The sequence below is a fragment of the Salmo trutta genome, chromosome 23 (assembly GCF_901001165.1).
Source record: "Salmo trutta chromosome 23, fSalTru1.1, whole genome shotgun sequence".
NCBI classification, from domain to species: Eukaryota; Metazoa; Chordata; class Actinopteri; order Salmoniformes; family Salmonidae; genus Salmo; species Salmo trutta.
Window position 1 is genome coordinate 8,419,342 of NC_042979.1, and position 21,765 is coordinate 8,441,106.

General features: G+C 42.7%; 1 protein-coding gene across 5 annotated transcripts in view; it reads left to right on the forward strand.

Moving 5' to 3' along the window:
- LOC115159222 (soluble lamin-associated protein of 75 kDa) overlaps positions 1-21,432 on the forward strand; it is a 30,986-nt gene extending 9,554 nt beyond the window's left edge. For 3 of the 5 annotated variants that reach the window (XM_029708716.1, XM_029708717.1, XM_029708718.1), the window contains exons 3-14: positions 57-156; positions 467-552; positions 7,794-7,965; positions 9,102-9,281; positions 15,074-15,196; positions 15,529-15,626; positions 15,870-15,912; positions 16,080-16,173; positions 16,480-16,621; positions 16,873-17,043; positions 17,280-17,492; positions 17,632-21,432. In XM_029708716.1, the coding sequence (XP_029564576.1) occupies positions 57-156; positions 467-552; positions 7,794-7,965; positions 9,102-9,281; positions 15,074-15,196; positions 15,529-15,626; positions 15,870-15,912; positions 16,080-16,173; positions 16,480-16,621; positions 16,873-17,043; positions 17,280-17,492; positions 17,632-18,330 (2,121 nt within the window). In that variant the 3' untranslated portion in view covers positions 18,331-21,432. The remainder of the gene's footprint in view (positions 1-56; positions 157-466; positions 553-7,793; positions 7,966-9,101; positions 9,282-15,073; positions 15,197-15,528; positions 15,627-15,869; positions 15,913-16,079; positions 16,174-16,479; positions 16,622-16,872; positions 17,044-17,279; positions 17,493-17,631) is intronic. The other 2 variants (XM_029708719.1, XM_029708720.1) reach the window with 2 other exon arrangements.
- Positions 21,433-21,765: the final 333 nt, after the last annotated feature.

Genomic DNA, 21,765 nt, shown 5'->3' on the forward strand with positions numbered 1-21,765 from the left:
ACTGTTAGTTTAGTCAACTCTAACACCATGTCACTCTTTCTCTCTCCCCCTCTCAGATCAGTATCAGTCTGTGTAACGTTGGTTTTGTTCCCATCTATGGAGGAGACCTGAAGCACAAGGTTATGGCCCTGTTCTCCCCAGATGATCAGCTCACAGGTACACACAACGCTATACACCCCCCCCCCCCCCACACACACACACACACACACACAGCCTCAGCACAGTCTGAAAATCCATCCCGAGCCCCCCTATCCTTTGTCGGAGTGTAAGCTGATAGTTTCCACCATATACATACTGTAGGTGTAAGCTGTTTTGTTTGAAACGACCAGCATACACACATCCGATCCCTTCAGATCTACTAGAGTTTAGGTTATGGTCTGTGGGTTTAAATTTCCTACAGCGTAAGTTTGGATTCTAACCATATGTCATACTCGACGAACTCTATTCTCAATGTCTCCCTCTCCAGCGGTAGCTCTGTACCTGGCAGGACAGTGGTGGTCAGTAGAGGACATCCTCAGAACCTCAGACCCCTCCAGAACTGGCCTGGTCAAGGTACACGCACACTACAACCCAAGATTAATGTAAAGCTAGCACATTGAAACACACTCTGTAGAGGTAGGATATTTTTAAACGTGAATTTTTCCTTTATATAGACCCACCCTATGTGTTTTTAATAAAATCAACTATAGGCCTATGTATTGAGATTGCCTGGTGCTTTAAGTGCACTGTTTGATTAAATAAGACACAAATGACTCAAAAGGGAGCCAGAGATCACGATAACCAGAAGACAAATGACAAAATTCAGTTTCCTGTGCCAGTGAGCTTGGGACAGACACAGCTGTAGGCTATTTGCGCAAGGGATACGAACTCATCAGGTAGGCCTTTTTTTATGACGTTTTCACTGGATAAGAGTATGACATTTTTCCCTTTCACGCTGAGTGGTTATCGAAAGGGAGAGAACTGGAGAGATTTTTCAAATACATTGAGGAGCTATTGTCATTCTCAATGGATGTAAAACAGACATAGTTTGCTTGCTGTTTGATGGGAAGAAAACATTACTTTGAGAAGCTCCACAGTTCGTTAGTGGTGGTGCGTTAAGCCAATCCGAAATACTGTCAGATCCCCAAATAAGCAAATTTTATATGCAGGCCAGGTAGCCTATAGGCCTACTTCTATCCATAATCATGTGCGCGTCGTTAATTAATTGACAGGAGCGCTCCAAACAAAAGACGATGACTACATTGACAAAGGTCGTACAGTGTATTCAGAAGGTATTCAGGCCCCTTGACTTCTTCCACATTTTCTTACGTTAGTCTTATTCTAAAATGGATAACAGATTTTTTTTTCCCCCTCATCCATGTACACACAATACCCCATAATGACAAGCCAAAAACATATTTTTAGAAATGTTTGCCCAAAAAATATCAAATTTAATTAAGTATTCAGACCCATTACTCAGTAATTTGTAGATGCACCTTTTTGCAGCGATTACAGCCTTGAGTCTTCTTGGGTATGACACTACAAGCTAGGCACACCTGTATTTGGGGACTTTTTCTCGTTCTTTTCTGCATTTCCTCTCAAGCTCTGTCAGGTTGGACGGGGAGTGTTGCAGCACAGCTATTTTCAGGTCTTTTCAGAGGTTTGATTGGGTTCAGGTCCGGGCTCTGGCTGGGACATTCGGAGATTTGTCCCGAAGCCACTCCTGAATTGTCTTTGCTGTGTGCTTATGGTCGTTGTCCTGTTGGAAGGAGAACCTTTGCCCCAGTCTGAGGTCCTGAGTGCTCTGGTGCAGGTATTCATCAAGGATCTCTCTGTACTTTGCTCTGTTCATCTTTCCCTCGATCCTGACTAGTCTCCCAGTCCCTGCCGCCGAAAACATCCCCACAGCATGATGCTGCCACCACCATGCTTCACTGTAGGAATGGTGCCAGGTTTCCTCCAGACGTGAAACTTGGCATTCAGGCCAAAGAGTTCAATCTTGGTTTCATCAGACCAGATAATCTTGTTTCTCATGGTCTGAGTCCTTTAGGTGTCTTTTGGCAAACTCCAAGCGGGCTGTCATGTGTCTTTTACTGAGGAGTGGCTTTCATCTGGCCTCTACCATAAAGGCCTGATTGGTGGAGTGCTGCAGATGGGAGATCCTTCCAGAACGACAACCATCTCCACAGAGGAACTCTGGAGCTCTGTCAGAATGACCATCAGGGTCTTGGTCATCTCCATGACCAAGACCCTTCTCCCCCCGATTGCCCAGTTTGTCTGGACAGCCAGCTCTGAGAAGAGTCTTGGTGGTTTCAAACTTCTTCAATTTAAGAATGATGGGGGGCCACTGTGTTTTTGTGGACCTTCAATGCTGCAGAAATGTTTTTGTACCCTTCCCCAGATTTATGCCTTGACACAATCTCGTCTGAGCTCTACTGACAATTCCTTCAACCTCATGGCTTGATTTTTGCTCTGACGTGCACTGTCAACTGTGGGACCTAATATAGACGGGTGTCTTTCCAAATCATGTCCAATCAATTGAATTTACCACTAGGTGGAATCCAAGCAAGTTGTTGATCATCCATGAGATGTTTCTATGGAAACCAGATGCATCTGACCTCAATTTTGAGTCTCAGCGGTTGGAACCAAAAATCTCCAATTTGGACTCATCAGACCAAAGGACAGATTTCCATTTCTCGGCTCAAGCAAGTCTCTAATTATTATTGGTGCCTTTTTAGTCAAGGTTTCTTTGCAGCAATTCGACCATGAAGGCTTGATTCACGTCTCCTCTGAACAGTTGATGTTGAGATGTGCCTGTTACTTGAACTCTGACGCATTTATTTGGGAAGCAATCTGAGGTGCAGTGAACTTTTTAACAAGGCACACCTTTTAATTGAAATGCATTCCAGGTGACTACCTCATGAAGCTGGTTGAGAGAATGCCAAGAGTGTGTAAAGCTGTCAAGGCAAAAGGTGGCTTCTTTGAAGAATCTAAAATATATATTTTTAATTTGTTTAACCCTTTTTTTGGTTACTACGTGAATCCATATGTGTGCATATTTTTCGTGTCTTCACTATTATTCTACAATGTAGAAAATAGTAAAAATAAAGAAAAACCCTTGAATGAGTAGGTGTCCAAACCTTTGACTGAGTGTGTGTACAGTTGAAGTCGGACGTTTACATACACTTAGGTTGGCATCATTAAAACTCGTTTTTCAACCACTCAACCAGTCCCTTGCACCAGGTGGCTGATGAGCTATGTTAGCACGACTGCCATATTGCATCTCCATCCCAAAGCCCTTGCTTGGAAGTGTACTTCACCAGACTGCTTGAACATTGCCCTCATCCAGGCCAACGTGGCGAGACACTGTAGTGATGACACAATAGGAAAATTGTGGATATATTGAAGCAACATCTCAAGACATCAGTCAGGAAGTTAAAGCTTGGTCGCAAATGGGTCTTCCAAATGGACAATGACCCCAAGCATACTTCCAAAGTTGCTGAAAAATGGCTTAAGGACAACAAAGTCAAGGTATTGGAGTAGCCATCACAAAGCCCTGACCTCAATCCTATAGAATATTTGTGGGCAGAACTGAAAAGGCGTGTGCGAGCAAGAAGGCCTACAAACCTGACTCAGTTACACCAGCTCTGTCAGGAGGAATGGGTAAAAATTCACCCAACTTATTGTGGAAGGCTACCCGAAACATTTGACCCAAGTTAAACAATTTAAAGGCAATGCTACCAAATACTAATTGAGTGCATGTAAACTTCTGACCCACTGGGAATGTGATGAAAGAAATAAAACCTGAAATTAAATCATTTTCTCTACTATTATTCTGACATTTCATATTCTTAAAATAACATGGTGATCCGAACTGACCTAAGACAGGGAATTTTTACTAGGATTAAATGTCAGGAATTGTGAAACTGAGTTTAAATGTATTTGGCTAAGGTGTATGTAAACTTCCGACTTCAAGTGTGTGTGTGTGCATGCTACTGCTTAAAATTTGTTTTATCAGTTGCCCAACAGCCTGTCGACCAGTCAACTACAGTCGTGGCCAAAAGTTTTGAATGACACATATTAATTTCCACAAAGTTTGCTGCTTCAGTGTCTTTAGATATTCTTGTCAGATGTTACTATGGAATACTGAAGTATAATTACAAGCATTTCATAAGTGTCAAAGGCTTTTATTGTCAATTACATGAAGTTGATGCAGAGTCAATATTTGCAGTGTTGACCCTTCTTTTTCAAGACCTCTGCAATCCGCCCTGGCATGCTGTCAATTAACTTCTGGGCCACATCCTGACTGATGGCAGCCCATTCTTGCATAATCAATGCTTGGAGTTTGTCAGAATTTGTGGGGTTTTGTTTGTCTACCCGCCTCTTGAGGATTGACCACAAGTTCTCAATGGGATTAAGGTCTGGGGAGTTTCCTGGCCATGGACCCAAAATGTTGATGTTTTGTTCTCCGAACCACTTAGTTATCATTTTTGCCTTATTGCAAGGTGCTCCATCATGTTGGAAAAGGCATTGTTCGTCACCAAACAGTTCCTGGATGGTTGGGAGAAGTTGCTCTTGGAGGATGTGTTGGTACTTTTCTTTATTCATGGCTGTGTTCTTAGGCAAAATTGTGAGTGAGCCCACTCCCTTGGCTGAGAAGCAACCCCACACATGAATGGTCTCAGGATGCTTTACTGTTGGCATGACACAGGACTGATGGTAGCGCTCATCTTGTCTTCTCCGGACAAGCTTTTTTCCGGATGCCCCAAACGATCGGAAAGAGGATTCATCAGAGAAAAGGACTTTACCCCTGTCCTCAGCAGTCCAATCCCTGTACCTTTTGCAGAATATCAGTCTGTCCCTGATGTTTTTCCTGGAGAGAAGTGGCTTCTTTGCTGCCCTTCTTGACACCAGGCCATCCTCCAAAAGTCTTCGCCACACTGTGTGCAGATGCACTCACACCTGCCTGCTGCCATTCCTGAGCAAGCTCTGTACTGGTGGTGCCCGATCCCGCAGCTGAATCAACTTTAGGAGACGGTCCTGGCGCTTGCTGGACTTTCTTGGGCGCCCCGATGCCTACTTCACAACAATTGAACCACTCTCCAAGTTCTTGATGATCTGATAAATGGTTGATTTAGGTGCAATCTTACTGGCAGCAATATCCTTGCCTGTGAATCAAATCAAAATCAAATCAAATTTATTTATATAGCCCTTCGTATATCAGCTGAAATCTCAAAGTGCTGTACAGAAACCCAGCCTAAAACCCCAAACAGCACGGTGGCTAGGAAAAACTCCCTAGGAAAAACTCCCTAGAAAGGCCAAAAACCTAGGAAGAAACCTAGAGAGGAACCAGGCTATGAGGGGTGGCCAGTCCTCTTCTGGCTGTGCCGGGTGGATATTATAACAGAACATGGTCAAGATGTTAAAATGTTCATAAATGACCAGCATGGTCAAATAATAATAATCAATGTAGTTGTCGAGGGTGCAACAAGCACGTCCGGTGAACAGGTCAGGGTTCCGTAGCCGCAGGCAGAACAGTTGAAACTGGAGCAGCAGCATGGCCAGGTGGACTGGGGACAGCAAGGAGTCATCATGCCAGGTAGTCCCGAGGCATGGTCCTAGGGCTCAGGTCCTCCGAGAGAAAGAGAGAAGGAGAGAATTAGAGAGAGCATATTTAAATTCACACAGGACACCGGATAAGACAAGAGAATACTCCAGATGAAACAGACTGACCCTAGCCCCCCGGCACATAAACTACTGCAGCATAAATACTGGAGGCTGAGACAGGAGGGATCAGAAGACACTGTGGCCCCATCCGATGATACCCCCGGACAGGGCCAAACAGGCAGGATATAACCTGAAGCCCTTTTTGTGCAAAGCAATGATGACGGCACGTGTTTCCTTGCAGGTAACCATGATTGACAGAGGAAGAACAATGATTCCAAGCACCACCCTCCTTTTTGAAGCTTCCAGTCTGTTATTCGAACTCAATCAGCATGACCGAGTGTCCTCGTCGACACTCACACCTGTGTTAACGAGAGAATCACTGACATGATGTCAGCTGGTCCTTTTGTGCAGGGCTGAAATGCAGTGGAAATGTTTTTTGGGGATTCAGTTCATTTGCATGGCAGAAACTTTGCAATTCATCTGATCACTCTTCATAACATTCTGGAGTATATGCAAATTGCCATCATACAAACTGAGGCAGCAGACTGTAAAAATTAACGTTTGTGTCATTCTCAACTTTTGGCCACGACTGTACTTGGGTTCAGCCCTACACAAGATACTACAACAATATGATGGGTGGCCCACACACATTACCCATGGCATGTTTCTCTACCCCATCAGATGCATAATGTTTTTTTTTTTTTGGACAGAATGCCGAGCACTGCATTTCTGGTGTGTGTTTAGAGGACCGAGCACAAAGACACCAGTCAAAACAAACTCATGGCTCTCTGCCTGGCTTTGCCCTGCAACTTGTTCTGATTAGTATGGAGCAATAGAGAAACACACAATGTGCATGCACACACACACACACACACACTAGAGTTGGGCAAAATCAACTTTTGTTCTAGCGTGATTCTATACTTTATAAAATCACCCATTAGACAATGTGGCCAGCCCAATGTTTAAAGAAAAAAGAATTAACTAAAAACATTTGACAAACTCTTGTAATATATGGGAAATACTCATAAATATCAGGTCTCTTTAAGATATTTCAGTAGGATTAGTCTACGCTTTTGGCCGTTTTGGTTTCGTAACAGCACAGAGGATTTTCTTTTCTCATAAAAGCCTAAACTTTGCTCAACTGTAAGGTTGGTTTGAGCTACTTGTTTGATTTTTCTATCTCGCTCATTATTACCTTAGGCTTACCATGTTTTAAGGTTATTCAAAAGCAACAGAACTTTTAGCCTATTTACATTCTGTTAGATGAATGTAATTGTTTAATCATGAAATAGCACGGCGAGAGAAATCCAGGGTGCATAAAACCTGAAAGAGAAGCTTAATATGTCAAGTCATCCTCCTATCAAATGGAGAGAAAAGAGGAAGGTAGGCTTTAATAGCAATTAGACCGTGTGTGTCTGCTATAAAACAAAATTGTCTTTGGCTTTTAGGCCCAGATCATCCGATTTAGTCAAGGGAGGCAAAAAAAAAAAAGATCCTGACTTGACATTTTGCTCTGAATCTCTCGGCTCTGTCTACATTGTTTGTGTGCATTCTGTAAATGGTTTATAATATATATTTTGAAATATGTTATGCAGGCTATTGCAAAGGAATAGGCCACTCGGCATTACCCTGCTGTCCACTGCCCAACTCCGCTCTTTACTTAAAGTTGCCAGTCAAGTTCAAATAGGCTAGGCTATTGTCTGTCACATCACGATGTCGTCACCGTCGACAATGGCTGTCAATCATCCTCGATAGACAATGCTGTCTTAACCCTAAGAGAGAGAGACACACACACACACACACACACACATTTGAAACTAGGAGCAGTACACTGTTCAGGGCCAAGATTTAAACCCTACAGTTAAATGTTATTTCCTTGTTTACAAGAGGTTAGCAGAGCTACGGAGCAGTAAATACTGTCACACAGCCATTTGAGTGGGAGGCGAAAGACGACGATGCCATGTACTGAACCAAGTCCCTTCTGAATCTTGTGTCCTACTACAGTGTATGTAGATTGAGCAGTGAGGAAAGTTTTTGTGCATTGTGATGCTGTTGAAAACTCCTGGGGAGAGGTGTGTGTGTGTGTGTGTGTGTGTGCGTGCGCACGCTACCTTTTTATTAAGTGTCATTCTGTGTCCCCACCCCAGGCGAGGAGTCTTGGTGAGCGGATCGTCCTGTACATTCTGAACCGTATCGTGTACCGCGTGGGTGAGATGGACAAACCTGAGGTGCCCTTCCTGTGCCACGGCCAGCACGACTTCGCCAAGCTCCTCTGGAAGGACGGAAACGCTGTCGGGTTCTACTCAGTCAAACCCAAAGGTGAGCGGTCTCTGTCTGGTCAAACTGTCAAGGTTTTGTTTAAACCAAAACCGTTCTTATTTGATCGGTGACGTTAGCTAGTGGAGACTGGACAGTACCCCAACTTACACAAGGCTATTCGTTAGCTTCGATCTCCTGAAGATCATTTCTATAATGGCCAAGATATAGACTTTATACTATACCAAAAACATAGTAGCACCTAGTTTAAATTGTTCCGTTTTATAAGTCAGAACCCATCACAATGTTCAGTATTTTGGGTACAAAGTATCGTTCCCTGTGCTAAACTGTTTTTAGTGTTGCTCAGTGAAGACTCCGGACCACTGCAGAGCAGGACATCGTAGTACAACAGATGAGCTGGAATTAATTTGTCCAACGTTTTCATTAGATCCACATTGAGACGGGCAGATCGCCAGATGTTTTTCCACTTTTGTTTGACTTTAATGTTCTCTAATCGGAGAAGTGTTCCAGCAATGTATTAAGAATTCAGACTTCACTTTACTGACGTTATCGTCCCCATGGGGACATTTTTGTTGCAGTGTCATGTACACGTTTAAATACAAAACAAATTTGACAATACAACTTTCATAACAGTTACATACCAATAAAAAGAGACTAGCCTGCTGGCTTTCCTGGGTCGATAGGAACATTAGCCCCAGCTATTTAGGAGGGATATCACACCTGGCCCAAATTATTGTCTAGTTCTGTTTTTCCTGCCGAGGGGAGTAGTTCAAAGTCTGGGTACAGGGGGTGGCTTGGGTCTAAAATGATTTTGTGAGCCTTGTGGAGGGCCCTGACCTTAAAGATCTCATCCAGGCCTGTCTGTTTGACTCCAAGTACCTTGCTTGCTGTGGTGATAATCCTTCTCAGCATATTTCTCCGGCTGACAGTGGCATTGCCAAACCAACAAACAATACAAAAAGTTAAAATACTCTCAAAAGATTTGTAAAACCGAGAAAGTATATTACACTCAACATTAAAAGATCCCAGCTTTTTGAGAAAGTAGACTTCAGTTTTGATCTCTTGCAATGTATCTTGTTTGATTATCCTGTTTTATATGACAATCAATAACGTATCAATCAATTATAGCATACCTTACAGACATGAACTAACCGTAAATCTCTCCTCTCACTCTCCAGACAGCTTGTGTAATAACTTTGTGACCCAGCGCTACCAGCTTCCTGTCATGGACTCCATATTTGTCAGGAAGTGTCACCGTGGAAACGGCCATGGCCTGCAGATGCTGGAGGACTTTGTGGACTCTTTCAAAGACGACCAGCTTGGCCTGAAGTACCCTCTCTCTCTAACCATGTATAAAGGTTGGTGGTAGTAGTACCCTCTCTCTCTAACCATGTATAAAGGTTGGTGGTAGTAGTACCCTCTCTCTCTATCCATGTATAAAGGTTGGTAGTAGTAGTACCCTCTCTCTCTAACCATGTATAAAGGTTGGTAGTAGTAGTACTCTCTCTCTCTAACCATGTATAAAGGTTGGTGGTGGTAGTAGTACCCTCTCTCTCTAACCATGTATAAAGGTTGGTGGTAGTAGTACCCTCTCTCTCTCTAACCATGTATAAAGGTTGGTGGTAGTAGTACTCTCTTTCTCTAACCATGTATAAAGGTTGGTGGTAGTAGTAGTACTCTCTCTCTCTAACCATGTATAAAGGTTGGTGGTGGTAGTAGTACTCTCTTTCTCTAACCATGTATAAAGGTTGGTGGTAGTAGTAGTACTCTCTCTCTCTAACCATGTATAAAGGTTGGTGGTGGTAGTAGTACCCTCTCTTTCTCTAACCATGTATAAAGGTTGGTGGTAGTAGTAGTACTCTCTTTCTCTAACCATGTATAAAGGTTGGTGGTAGTAGTAGTACTCTCTCTCTCTAACCATGTATAAAGGTTGGTGGTAGTAGTACTCTCTCTCTCTATCCATGTATAAAGGTTGGTGGTGGTAGTAGTACTCTCTCTCTCTAACCATGTATAAAGGTTGGTAGTAGTAGTAGTACTCTCTCTCTATCCATGTATAAAGGTTGGTAGTAGTAGTACTCTCTCTCTCTAACCATGTATAAAGGTTGGTGGTGGTAGTACTCTCTCTCTCTAACCATGTATAAAGGTTGGTGGTGGTAGTAGTACCCTCTCTCTCTAACCATGTATAAAGGTTGGTGGTAGTAGTACTCTCTCTCTCTAACCATGTATAAAGGTTGGTGGTAGTAGTACTCTCTCTCTATCCATGTATAAAGGTTGGTGGTAGTAGTACCCTCTCTCTCTAACCATGTATAAAGGTTGGTGGTGGTAGTAGTACCCTCTCTCTCTATCCATGTATAAAGGTTGGTGGTAGTAGTACTCTCTCTCTCTAACCATGTATAAAGGTTGGTGGTAGTAGTACTCTCTCTCTCTAACCATGTATAAAGGTTGGTGGTAGTAGTATTACCCTCTCTCTCTAACCATGTATAAAGGTTGGTAGTAGTAGTACCCTCTCTCTCTAACCATGTATAAAGGTTGGTAGTAGTAGTACTCTCTCTCTAACCATGTATAAAGGTTGGTAGTAGTAGTAGTACTCTCTCTCTCTATCCATGTATAAAGGTTGGTAGTAGTAGTAGTTCTCTCTCTATCCATGTATAAAGGTTGGTGGTGGTAGTACTCTCTCTCTCTAACCATGTATAAAGGTTGGTAGTAGTAGTACCCTCTCTCTCTAACCATGTATAAAGGTTGGTAGTAGTAGTACCCTCTCTCTAACCATGTATAAAGGTTGGTGGTAGTAGTAGTACTCTCTCTCTCTAACCATGTATAAAGGTTGGTGGTAGTAGTAGTACTCTCTTTCTCTAACCATGTATAAAGGTTGGTAGTAGTAGTACCCTCTCTCTCTAACCATGTATAAAGGTTGGTGGTAGTAGTACCCTCTCTCTCTATCCATGTATAAAGGTTGGTAGTAGTAGTAGTACCCTCTCTCTCTAACCATGTATAAAGGTTGGTAGTAGTAGTAGTACCCTCTCTCTCTAACCATGTATAAAGGTTGGTGGTAGTAGTACCCTCTCTCTCTAACCATGTATAAAGGTTGGTGGTAGTAGTACCCTCTCTCTCTAACCATGTATAAAGGTTGGTAGTAGTAGTAGTACCCTCTCTCTCTAACCATGTATAAAGGTTGGTGGTAGTAGTACTCTCTTTCTCTAACCATGTATAAAGGTTGGTGGTAGTAGTACCCTCTCTCTCTAACCATGTATAAAGGTTGGTGGTAGTAGTAGTACCCTCTCTCTCTAACCATGTATAAAGGTTGGTGGTAGTAGTACTCTCTTTCTCTAACCATGTATAAAGGTTGGTGGTAGTAGTACTCTCTTTCTCTAACCATGTATAAAGGTTGGTAGTAGTAGTACTCTCTCTCTCTAACCATGTATAAAGGTTGGTGGTAGTAGTAGTAGTACTCTCTCTCTCTAACCATGTATAAAGGTTGGTGGTAGTAGTAGTACCCTCTCTCTCTAACCATGTATAAAGGTTGGTGGTAGTAGTACTCTCTCTCTCTAACCATGTATAAAGGTTGGTGGTAGTAGTACTCTCTTTCTCTAACCATGTATAAAGGTTGGTGGTAGTAGTACTCTCTTTCTCTATCCATGTATAAAGGTTGGTAGTAGTAGTACCCTCTCTCTCTGACCATGTATAAAGGTTGGTAGTAGTAGTACTCTCTCTCTCTAACCATGTATAAAGGTTGGTAGTAGTAGTACTCTCTCTCTCTAACCATGTATAAAGGTTGGTGGTAGTAGTAGTACTCTCTTTCTCTAACCATGTATAAAGGTTGGTAGTAGTAGTAGTAGTACCCTCTCTCTCTAACCATGTATAAAGGTTGGTAGTAGTAGTAGTACTCTCTCTCTCTATCCATGTATAAAGGTTGGTGGTGGTAGTAGTACTCTCTCTCTCTAACCATGTATAAAGGTTGGTGGTAGTAGTACTCTCTCTCTCTAACCATGTATAAAGGTTGGTGGTGGTAGTAGTACCCTCTCTCTCTAACCATGTATAAAGGTTGGTAGTAGTAGTACCCTCTCTCTCTAACCATGTATAAAGGTTGGTGGTGGTAGTAGTACCCTCTCTCTCTAACCATGTATAAAGGTTGGTGGTAGTAGTACCCTCTCTCTAACCATGTATAAAGGTTGGTGGTAGTAGTACCCTCTCTCTCTAACCATGTATAAAGGTTGGTGGTAGTAGTAGTACCCTCTCTCTCTAACCATGTATAAAGGTTGGTGGTAGTAGTAGTACCCTCTCTCTCTAACCATGTATAAAGGTTGGTGGTAGTAGTAGTACCCTCTCTCTCTAACCATGTATAAAGGTTGGTAGTAGTAGTACCCTCTCTCTCTAACCATGTATAAAGGTTGGTAGTAGTAGTACCCTCTCTCTCTAACCATGTATAAAGGTTGGTGGTAGTAGTAGTACCCTCTCTTTCTAACCATGTATAAAGGTTGGTAGTAGTAGTACCCTCTCTCTCTATCCATGTATAAAGGTTGGTGGTGGTAGTAGTACCCTCTCTCTCTCTCTAACCATGTATAAAGGTTGGTGGTAGTAGTACTCTCTCTCTAACCATGTATAAAGGTTGGTAGTAGTAGTACTCTCTTTCTCTAACCATGTATAAAGGTTGGTGGTAGTAGTAGTAGTACCCTCTCTCTCTAACCATGTATAAAGGTTGGTAGTAGTAGTACCCTCTTTCTCTAACCATGTATAAAGGTTGGTAGTAGTAGTACTCTCTCTCTCTAACCATGTATAAAGGTTGGTAGTAGTAGTACCCTCTCTCTCTAACCATGTATAAAGGTTGGTAGTAGTAGTACCCTCTCTCTCTAACCATGTATAAAGGTTGGTAGTAGTAGTACTCTCTCTCTCTATCCATGTATAAAGGTTGGTAGTAGTAGTACTCTCTCTCTAACCATGTATAAAGGTTGGTGGTAGTAGTACTCTCTCTCTAACCATGTATAAAGGTTGATGGTAGTAGTAGTACCCTCTCTCTCTAACCATGTATAAAGGTTGATGGTAGTAGTAGTACCCTCTCTCTCTATCCATGTATAAAGGTTGGTGGTAGTAGTACCCTCTCTCTCTCTAACCATGTATAAAGGTTGGTGGTAGTAGTACTCTCTCTCTAACCATGTATAAAGGTTGGTAGTAGTAGTACTCTCTTTCTCTAACCATGTATAAAGGTTGGTGGTGGTGGTAGTAGTAGTACCCTCTCTCTCTAACCATGTATAAAGGTTGGTAGTAGTAGTACCCTCTTTCTCTAACCATGTATAAAGGTTGGTAGTAGTAGTACTCTCTCTCTCTAACCATGTATAAAGGTTGGTAGTAGTAGTACCCTCTCTCTCTAACCATGTATAAAGGTTGGTAGTAGTAGTACCCTCTCTCTCTAACCATGTATAAAGGTTGGTAGTAGTAGTACTCTCTCTCTCTATCCATGTATAAAGGTTGGTAGTAGTAGTACTCTCTCTCTAACCATGTATAAAGGTTGGTGGTAGTAGTACTCTCTCTCTCTAACCATGTATAAAGGTTGATGGTAGTAGTAGTACCCTCTCTCTCTAACCATGTATAAAGGTTGATGGTAGTAGTAGTACCCTCTCTCTCTAACCATGTATAAAGGTTGGTGGTAGTAGTACCCTCTCTCTCTAACCATGTATAAAGGTTGGTAGTAGTAGTACCCTCTCTCTCTAACCATGTATAAAGGTTGGTGGTAGTAGTACCCTCTCTCTCTAACCATGTATAAAGGTTGGTAGTAGTAGTACTCTCTCTCTCTAACCATGTATAAAGGTTGGTGGTAGTAGTACTCTCTCTCTCTAACCATGTATAAAGGTTGGTGGTAGTAGTACCCTCTCTCTCTAACCATGTATAAAGGTTGGTGGTAGTAGTACCCTCTCTCTCTAACCATGTATAAAGTTTGGTAGTAGTAGTACTCTTTCTCTATCCATGTATAAAGGTTGGTGGTAGTAGTACTCTCTCTCTCTAACCATGTATAAAGGTTGGTGGTAGTAGTAGTACTCTCTTTCTCTATCCATGTATAAAGGTTGGTGGTAGTAGTAGTACTCTCTTTCTCTAACCATGTATAAAGGTTGGTGGTAGTAGTACTCTCTCCCTCTAACCATGTATAAAGGTTGGTGGTAGTAGTACCCTCTCTCTCTAACCATGTATAAAGGTTGGTAGTAGTAGTACTCTCTCTCTCTAACCATGTATAAAGGTTGGTGGTGGTAGTAGTAGTACTCTCTCTCTCTAACCATGTATAAAGGTTGGTAGTAGTAGTACCCTCTCTCTAACCATGTATAAAGGTTAGTAGTAGTAGTAGTACTCTCTCTCTCTAACCATGTATAAAGGTTGGTAGTAGTAGTACTCTCTCTCTCTAACCATGTATAAAGGTTGGTGGTAGTAGTACTCTCTCTCTAATCATGTATAAAGGTTGGTAGTAGTAGTACTCTCTCTCTCTAACCATGTATAAAGGTTGGTGGTAGTAGTAGTACTCTCTTTCTCTAACCATGTATAAAGGTTGGTAGTAGTAGTACTCTCTCTCTCTAACCATGTATAAAGGTTGGTGGTAGTAGTATTCTCTCTCTAACCATGTATAAAGGTTGGTAGTAGTAGTACCCTCTCTCTCTAACCATGTATAAAGGGTGGTAGTAGTAGTCTTTCTATAACCATGTATAACGGTTGGTGGTGGTGGTAGTAGTAGTAGTTGTACTCTCTCACCATGTATAAAGGGTAGTAGTATTACTCTCTCTCTCTCACCATGTATAAAGGGTAGTAGTATTACTCTCTCTCTCTAACCATGTATAAAGGGTGGTAGTAGTATTACTCTCTCTCTAACCAGGTATAAAGGGTAGTAGTATTACCTCTCTAACCATGTATAAAGTAGTAGTTGTAGTCTCTCTCTAACCAGGTATAAAGGGTAGTAGTATTGCTCTCTCTCTCTGACCATGTATAAAGGGTAGTAGTAGTACCCTCTCTCTAACCAGGTATAAAGGGTGGTAGTAGTAGTAGTAGTATTACTCTATTTCTCTAACCAGGTATAAAGGGTAGTAGTATTTCTCCACAACACTAGAGCTGTACAACTTTCCATCCCCAAAATAAATCGGTCAATCAAAGTGTATCATCTCTCCCTGACCTGCAGTGTGTGGCCAGTACCTGTGTCGGTACCCAGCTGACCAGGATCTGCTGTGGGTGGTAGAGGGAGTGGGAGGACCCTACCAGAGAGAGAACGTGGCCAGCAAGATGAAAGCCCTAGCACTGAAAGGTACTGGCACAGTAGCAGGAGGTATACAGGGATACACTTTTCAACACCATGATCTAACACCGACGGCCTGTTCAGGAAGATGTAAAGTTGCAGTACCTTCAGATAGAAATGTGTCGTATAGAGTAGCAAATCACGACGACAGCTCTATTCATCACCTTTCTAACCATCCACATTTCTATCTGCGACCTCACTGAGGGAATGAGGTAGCAGGAGACCCAGATTAGATCCACTGTAATGTGGGCTGGGGACTCGGTGACATCAGACAGACAGTGGTCAGACTCACATGACTGGTAGCTAATTGACTTATGATTGTCGTGCTGATTCCCATAAAGCGGTGCTCCACGCGGTGACTTCTAACGGAGAGCAACGAGCAGCCTCCCTGGACCACACAGACGTCGGCATGGAGGAGGACAACTTTCTGGACATCACCGTACGTCTCTGGCTCTCGCTCTTTCCAACTTGGTCTCTTGTGGCTTTCCCTTTTTTTTTAATCTCCTTTGCTATGCTTTCTCTTCTTGGGTCTCCTCCTCAGTCTCTCGTCTCCTCGAACAGCCCTTTGGATGTATTTGTTTATACTTTAAGAATATCTTCAAACCTCAGTTCTGTAGTGTAGGGACAATATAATCAAGTAATGAGGAGGAGTTGATTTTGGTCTTGATATCTTGTTTTATAGGAGGATGTTTTGGTGGTAAATACTCCCCTGAAGTTAATAGAAGGTAAGTAGCTCAGAGAAGTCTTCAGGATCTCCATGGAGTCCTGAAATAAATAACCAATAAGAACAATTTTAGATTTTCTGAATAGAGAATTTAAATTTAAAATTTTTTGTGACTACACATTAGAATGAAAATGGCTACTCTTTCTCTATCCCTGGATGGCACACCAGTGTCAACATGTAGCAGGAGTAGCGGACATAAAAAGCGTGGCAGAGAAGAGACAGAAAACTCCACGGAGGAGAGCCAGCCTCTGAAGATGAAGAGGTTAGACCAGGAGTCTCAGTGAAATAGAAACCTACATTTAAAGTATTAATGTAAACGTGTAGAATTCAATGTATACAGTCTTTTTTTTTTTTTTTTGCCAGGGCAGAAGTGCTCCTTAATTCTCATAAATTCAGTGACTATTTTACTCGTCAGGCATCTGTCAATCAATAGACTCATACCCATAGTATTTTCAACACTGAAATGTGACCTTTCAGGTTGTAACCCAACCTATATATGGTTTTCAAGTATGAAAGCTTCCTTTTGGCTCCAAATTATAATAATACCACTGGTCTATTGTGCGTTTAGATTGGAGGATGCAAAGTCCGAGCCCACCAACACGGCTGCGGAGGACGGAGGACAGGAGGCGGCGGAAGGAAGAGGGGGGGATGAGTCTGGAGAGGCAGAGGCTGCTGTGGCCCCGGAGGAGGAGAAGACAACCAAAGCTCAGGTGAGAAGATATGGGGGGTCAATATATGAATACAGCATTAGAAAACAACGGTTCATTTGGCTGTTCTGTTCTGCTTGTCATCGTTGTGTTACTATGGTTACTATTAGAGAATAACCAGTCACTCATAGATCGTCACACTTGTTGTGTCAAATGGCACCCTAGTAGTGCACTATATAGTGACTAGGGTCTCATTTCAGACCACACTGATTGGCTTTAATTCTATTATCCCATAAAAACACATTGAATAACAGATTCAGACATGGGAAAAACAGATAGTCAAGAACGGAGAACTGACTGATGACCAGAGAGAGGAGGTAAAGGATGGGGTGGAGGGAGAGGCTGTGCTGGAGAACAGAACGACAGAGGAAGACGTGGAAATGGAGGAGGAGGCAGCAAAGGAGGAAGAGTCCTTCGAGGCTGAAGTATGTGGTTCAATTCCTCAGGAGGATTAACCTTGTAAGACAGTTGGAAATGTGTGGGATGGGGCCGTTATTGGAGCAAGGGGTTCACAGATGAGACGATGGGAGCCTTTCATTGTTGGAAAGCTCATTTTTTTTGTACTGTGGACATGTTTCTTTCTATGGTATGTGTTAGAAAGGGAATTGGGTAGTTTTTAACAAATGCACGTTTTTCTGTCTCTTTTTTTTGTCCTCTGCAGGACATGTTAGAAGCAGCTCCTGTGGCGCCAGAGGGGTTGGCTGAAGCTGTGGTGGTGGAGGAGGAACTGGAGGAGGAGGATCCTCTCCCGTTAGTAGAAGAAACAGCGTCTGTTTCAGAGGAGGCCCCCTCGCCTGCAGAACCATCCCCAGCAGAGCCCTCACTCTCTGGGGAAGCGAGTGAGGAGGCTACACCCGTGGAAGAAGGAGAGGAGGTAGAGGGAGGAAAAGGCGGAGAAAGCAGTGGATTTGTACTGTGGACATATTTCTTTCTTCAGTATGTATTGGGAAGGGAATTTGAGAATAAGTTTTTAACAAATGCAAATTCTTCTCTTTTTGTCCTCTACGGTGCAGGACACTAAAGCCACAGGAGCTGCTACTACAGAGGGGTTGTCTGAAGCTGTGGAAGTGGAGGAGGAGGCTCCTCTCCCATTAGTAAAAGAGTCACCCATGGAAGGAGAGGAGGTAAAGAGAGAAAAGGAGGCGGCGGGGGAGAGCGCAGTGGAGGAACCAGAGGTAAAGGAGAAGTCCGTGGAGGTCATTGCGGTGGACAGCAGTAGCCAGGAAACAGTGGTCCAGGTGGGGGTAGCAGACCTCTCCTACCAGCCTCTGGAGGAAGGAGAGACCCAGCCTCCTGCAGAGGAAGAGGAGGAGGAGGCGAAGGAAGAGGTCCTGAATGATGAAAATAAAGGGCTAGAGGAGATGGAGAATGCTACGACTACAGAGGAGTTCGAGGAGGGAAGTGAGAGCTCAGACGAGGGAGGCAAGGGTCAGGCCCTTTGGAGGAGAGTTGGCGGCAGTGGCCCGGCGGCGCCTAAACGTAAATCTAAGAGACTGAACAGAGTGGTCATCGAGCAGGACAGGGAGCAGCCAGAGGTCACAGTGGAAGAGGAGGAGAAAGCTACAACTACAGAGGAGGAGGAAGAGGCTGTAGAGAAGAGTTGGGCTGAGGAGGAGCAGCCACCAGTGATTGACCAGAGGGCATTGAGAAGGAAGAGCAGGCCGGTCCAGACTCCAAATAAAGCCAGAGGGAAACGACATGGCAAGATCTGAACACACCAGAAGGCATGCACAACACACACACACACACACACACAGTGATATTTTCTGTCTGGTTTTAGGGTTTGTAAGGGGTCCAAAGTTTACTTGTATTATCTCAGTATGATGTTTAGATGCGTTTACTTTAGGTAGTTCATTTTTTTTTTTACAGAAAATGACAAAAAAAAGTGTTTGTACAGGAAAACGCAATACTCGCTGTAGTAATAAGTCAATGTGAAGTCTTTTAATGTTGTTCACATGTCATTGCAATCTTGTTTTTACTGCCTTGTTCTTTAGGAACTGACTGATATTGAGTTTAACAGGCCTGTTGTGGTTTGAATGTGATTGTCACTCAAAGATTTTCACTATCAAGCCCAGGTCCATGTTCTCCTATAGCCTGGTCCCATACTAGTCTTGAGGTGCCGCTGTTATGTTTGTACTAGTTACAATATTTAAATAGTTTGGGTCGAAAGGCACCTCTTTAGTTCATCGTTCTTGCAGGAGTTATTTTATTCAAAAGTAATTGAAGTTCTGTTCCAATGAAAGCCAGCAGACCCATTTAGCTTTCGAAGACCAGTTTTGTTAATAAACCTTTTTTATGACAATATGGAACTCGTATTAAGGAAGGAAACTTTCCAGAAAATGCCTTCGGTTTTCTCCGTTGTGCACAACACCTCGCCATCTTATCTCTTGGAGTGATGAGATTATCTTTTCCGATGCGCCTTTAGAAAAGCTGTGAACGAACGTCAATCGTGATCTTTAGGTTGCACGGCACGTACTCAAGCACATGCATATTAATACTATATTTAGTGAATACATCCATAAACTGTATTTTTGAATAGGAAGAAAACATTCGGACGTTATTCATCTTAATTTAGCAATAAAATAAAACATTTCTGATATCATCATTGTCTTTCCCATGTATAATTTAAGATGGTGATTTATAATATAATTAATAGCATGTTTAATTGCAATTGGATAAAATATGTATTACAATAACTAGATTATACCAGAATTTTGAAGTAACTATGTACCATCGATAATTTTTTTATATAAACATTTGTAAAATGACAACTTTCACTATTGGGAGAAAAATATTTGCAACCCAAATTCAGTTGTTTCCATGTGAATTGTATGCTGCCATTGAGTGTTGATTCACTAGTAGAGGGTACATTGAACCAAAAATGTGACGCAGAATACATCAAATGGGCTATTGATGGTTATAGGTCAATGTATAGAACCTAAACTAGGGCCATATTCACTAGGCACCAAACGGACTACCTAAACTTGTTCAATAAAAAAAAACACTCCGCTGTGTACTAATGAGTATGACCCGTGTTAAGGGATTGGATGGTGCTCCCCAGTGTTTATGAGATGGTTCGAGCCAGTTGCATTGACTGTAAAGGTGTTTTCCTCTGTATGGAAGGAAACCTGTCCTAGCCTTGGCAGATCGTGTCAATGCAACTGTTTTGATGTAAAACATAGACACAATTAGTCATTGACTTGAATAGGGTCTCCCCATTCTAGTAATTATGTTTCTATAATGTAAACCTTGATGTCAGTCTTTCACAGATAGTGTTTTGGGGGACATGAGTTTTTGGTTTCTCCCTACTACAGAAAAATCACTAACGCTGCCTCTATTGTTAATCTATTGCCTTCATAACATCTATGTAAAAAAGCAGCAATGTATATCAATTTCTGTATGACGGATGTTTGCTAGCTATAGCTGTGTCCAGGATATGTCAAATACAAGGAGCTACAGCGTACGACACCTGGTGGAGCGGCGTTCTCTCCTTAACCTGCACTGATCTGAAAACTAGGGGTAAGTGAAGGCAATATGGCAGAAACCTACCAGGGGATTTTGCTTTCACCTCTTCACTTCCAGATCAGTGCAGGGGAAGGAAAGGAGACGAGAACAGGATGCCACTCTATACTATTGAGATGCTCACCATGTGCTTGTAGCGGAAATGGCCGTTCTTCCAACCGCTGCTATTCTTGTGGAGGGGTTCCATTAGGTCTGTTGCTACTGTATTTGTGTTTAAAGTCGTATTATGACGCCACGGAACTGATGTACAGAATATTACACAGCCATGTTAGTTCTGGTAGTGTTCTGTTTGAACGGATTCTGGATATGCTGCAACAGCAGAGGGAGCCACAGTAGGTGTCGTTGAGCTGCAGCATTAGGTATACTATATAGCCTGTCTTGGCCCTGTTGTACCATTTTCAGATGTGTGTTGAAAATGGAAGTCGCCACTTGGTGGCGCTCACGTTCTGCCACATTCGGCTGCTGCGGTTCCCACTGTGTTCTGTGTCTGGTGGTTTTATACATGCTTCGTAGATGGGTCTGACTGGGTTTGTGCTGGGGCGATCCAAAAATGAAGGCTGGCTTACCCCAGGGCTGTGTTCAGTACGGTGCATCGTACTGATAGAAATAGTTTGTTAGCTGGGTACAAGACACTCCTGTTTGCAACGTTCAGAACATTGCACCTTCCTGAATGGACCTCTACTGCTCTAAATCAGGCATCCTTATTGGCCTCATTCACAACCAATAGATTTTAGACTGTCCTGAATGGCAAGTGATGCCCTATATGGTGCACATGTTTGACCAACGCCCTATTGGCGCTGGTCAAAGAGAGTACAGGGTGCCCATTACGGTAGTGTTCTGTTGATTTGTTTGCACGGTAACGTGTACTGTTTGTGGTTGGAGAGATTAACCGTTTCAGCGCTGACGCCTATGTTTAGTCACGGGTACTATCAGGGTCTCAATTCAGGAGCTGAGTCAAAGTGAAATGAATTGGTAAGATGTCTATTTCAAAACAAAGAAAAATGTGTGCCTTTATTGAATGATCCCTGCCTGTGTAAGGGCCCCTCCACCCCCAAACGAGTTTTTACATGTGATATTTTTCAACTAATAAGTAGGATTTCAAATCAGCTGAATTCACTGAGTTATAATAGATTGCAACTCATTCCTGCATCTTGTCACTTCCAGATAATCTGCCTCTTGTGATGTTACTGGACCTATCCTGTTGGTTTCTCAGCTGTTTTATCACAGGCTACTCTATCTTATATCTCGCAGAATGTATTTCCTTGTTCTTAATAAAAGTTTTTCTGAAATTACGATTTGGATTTGTTTGGTGTTTATCTAGCAGCCAGAGTGGCTTGACTATGAAATCTCAGACTGGCAAACACTTACCTTTTTCCCCCCTTTTTTAATTTTTTATCGTATGCATGCATCATTTGATTCTATCTGTATATCAAGTAAACCTTGTAGAGTGGCGTGTGTGTAAAACTCTGTGTGCCAGAGTGATGGCTCCAGATCTGTCTTGTCCCTGTAGTGTTGGACCCACATCTCTCTGAGTGATCTCAACTCTGCTTCCTCTCCCCGCAGCCTATCCTATTCCCCACTGGAGCACAGCCCTGTGTGTGTGTTTGTGTGTGTGTGTGTTTGCC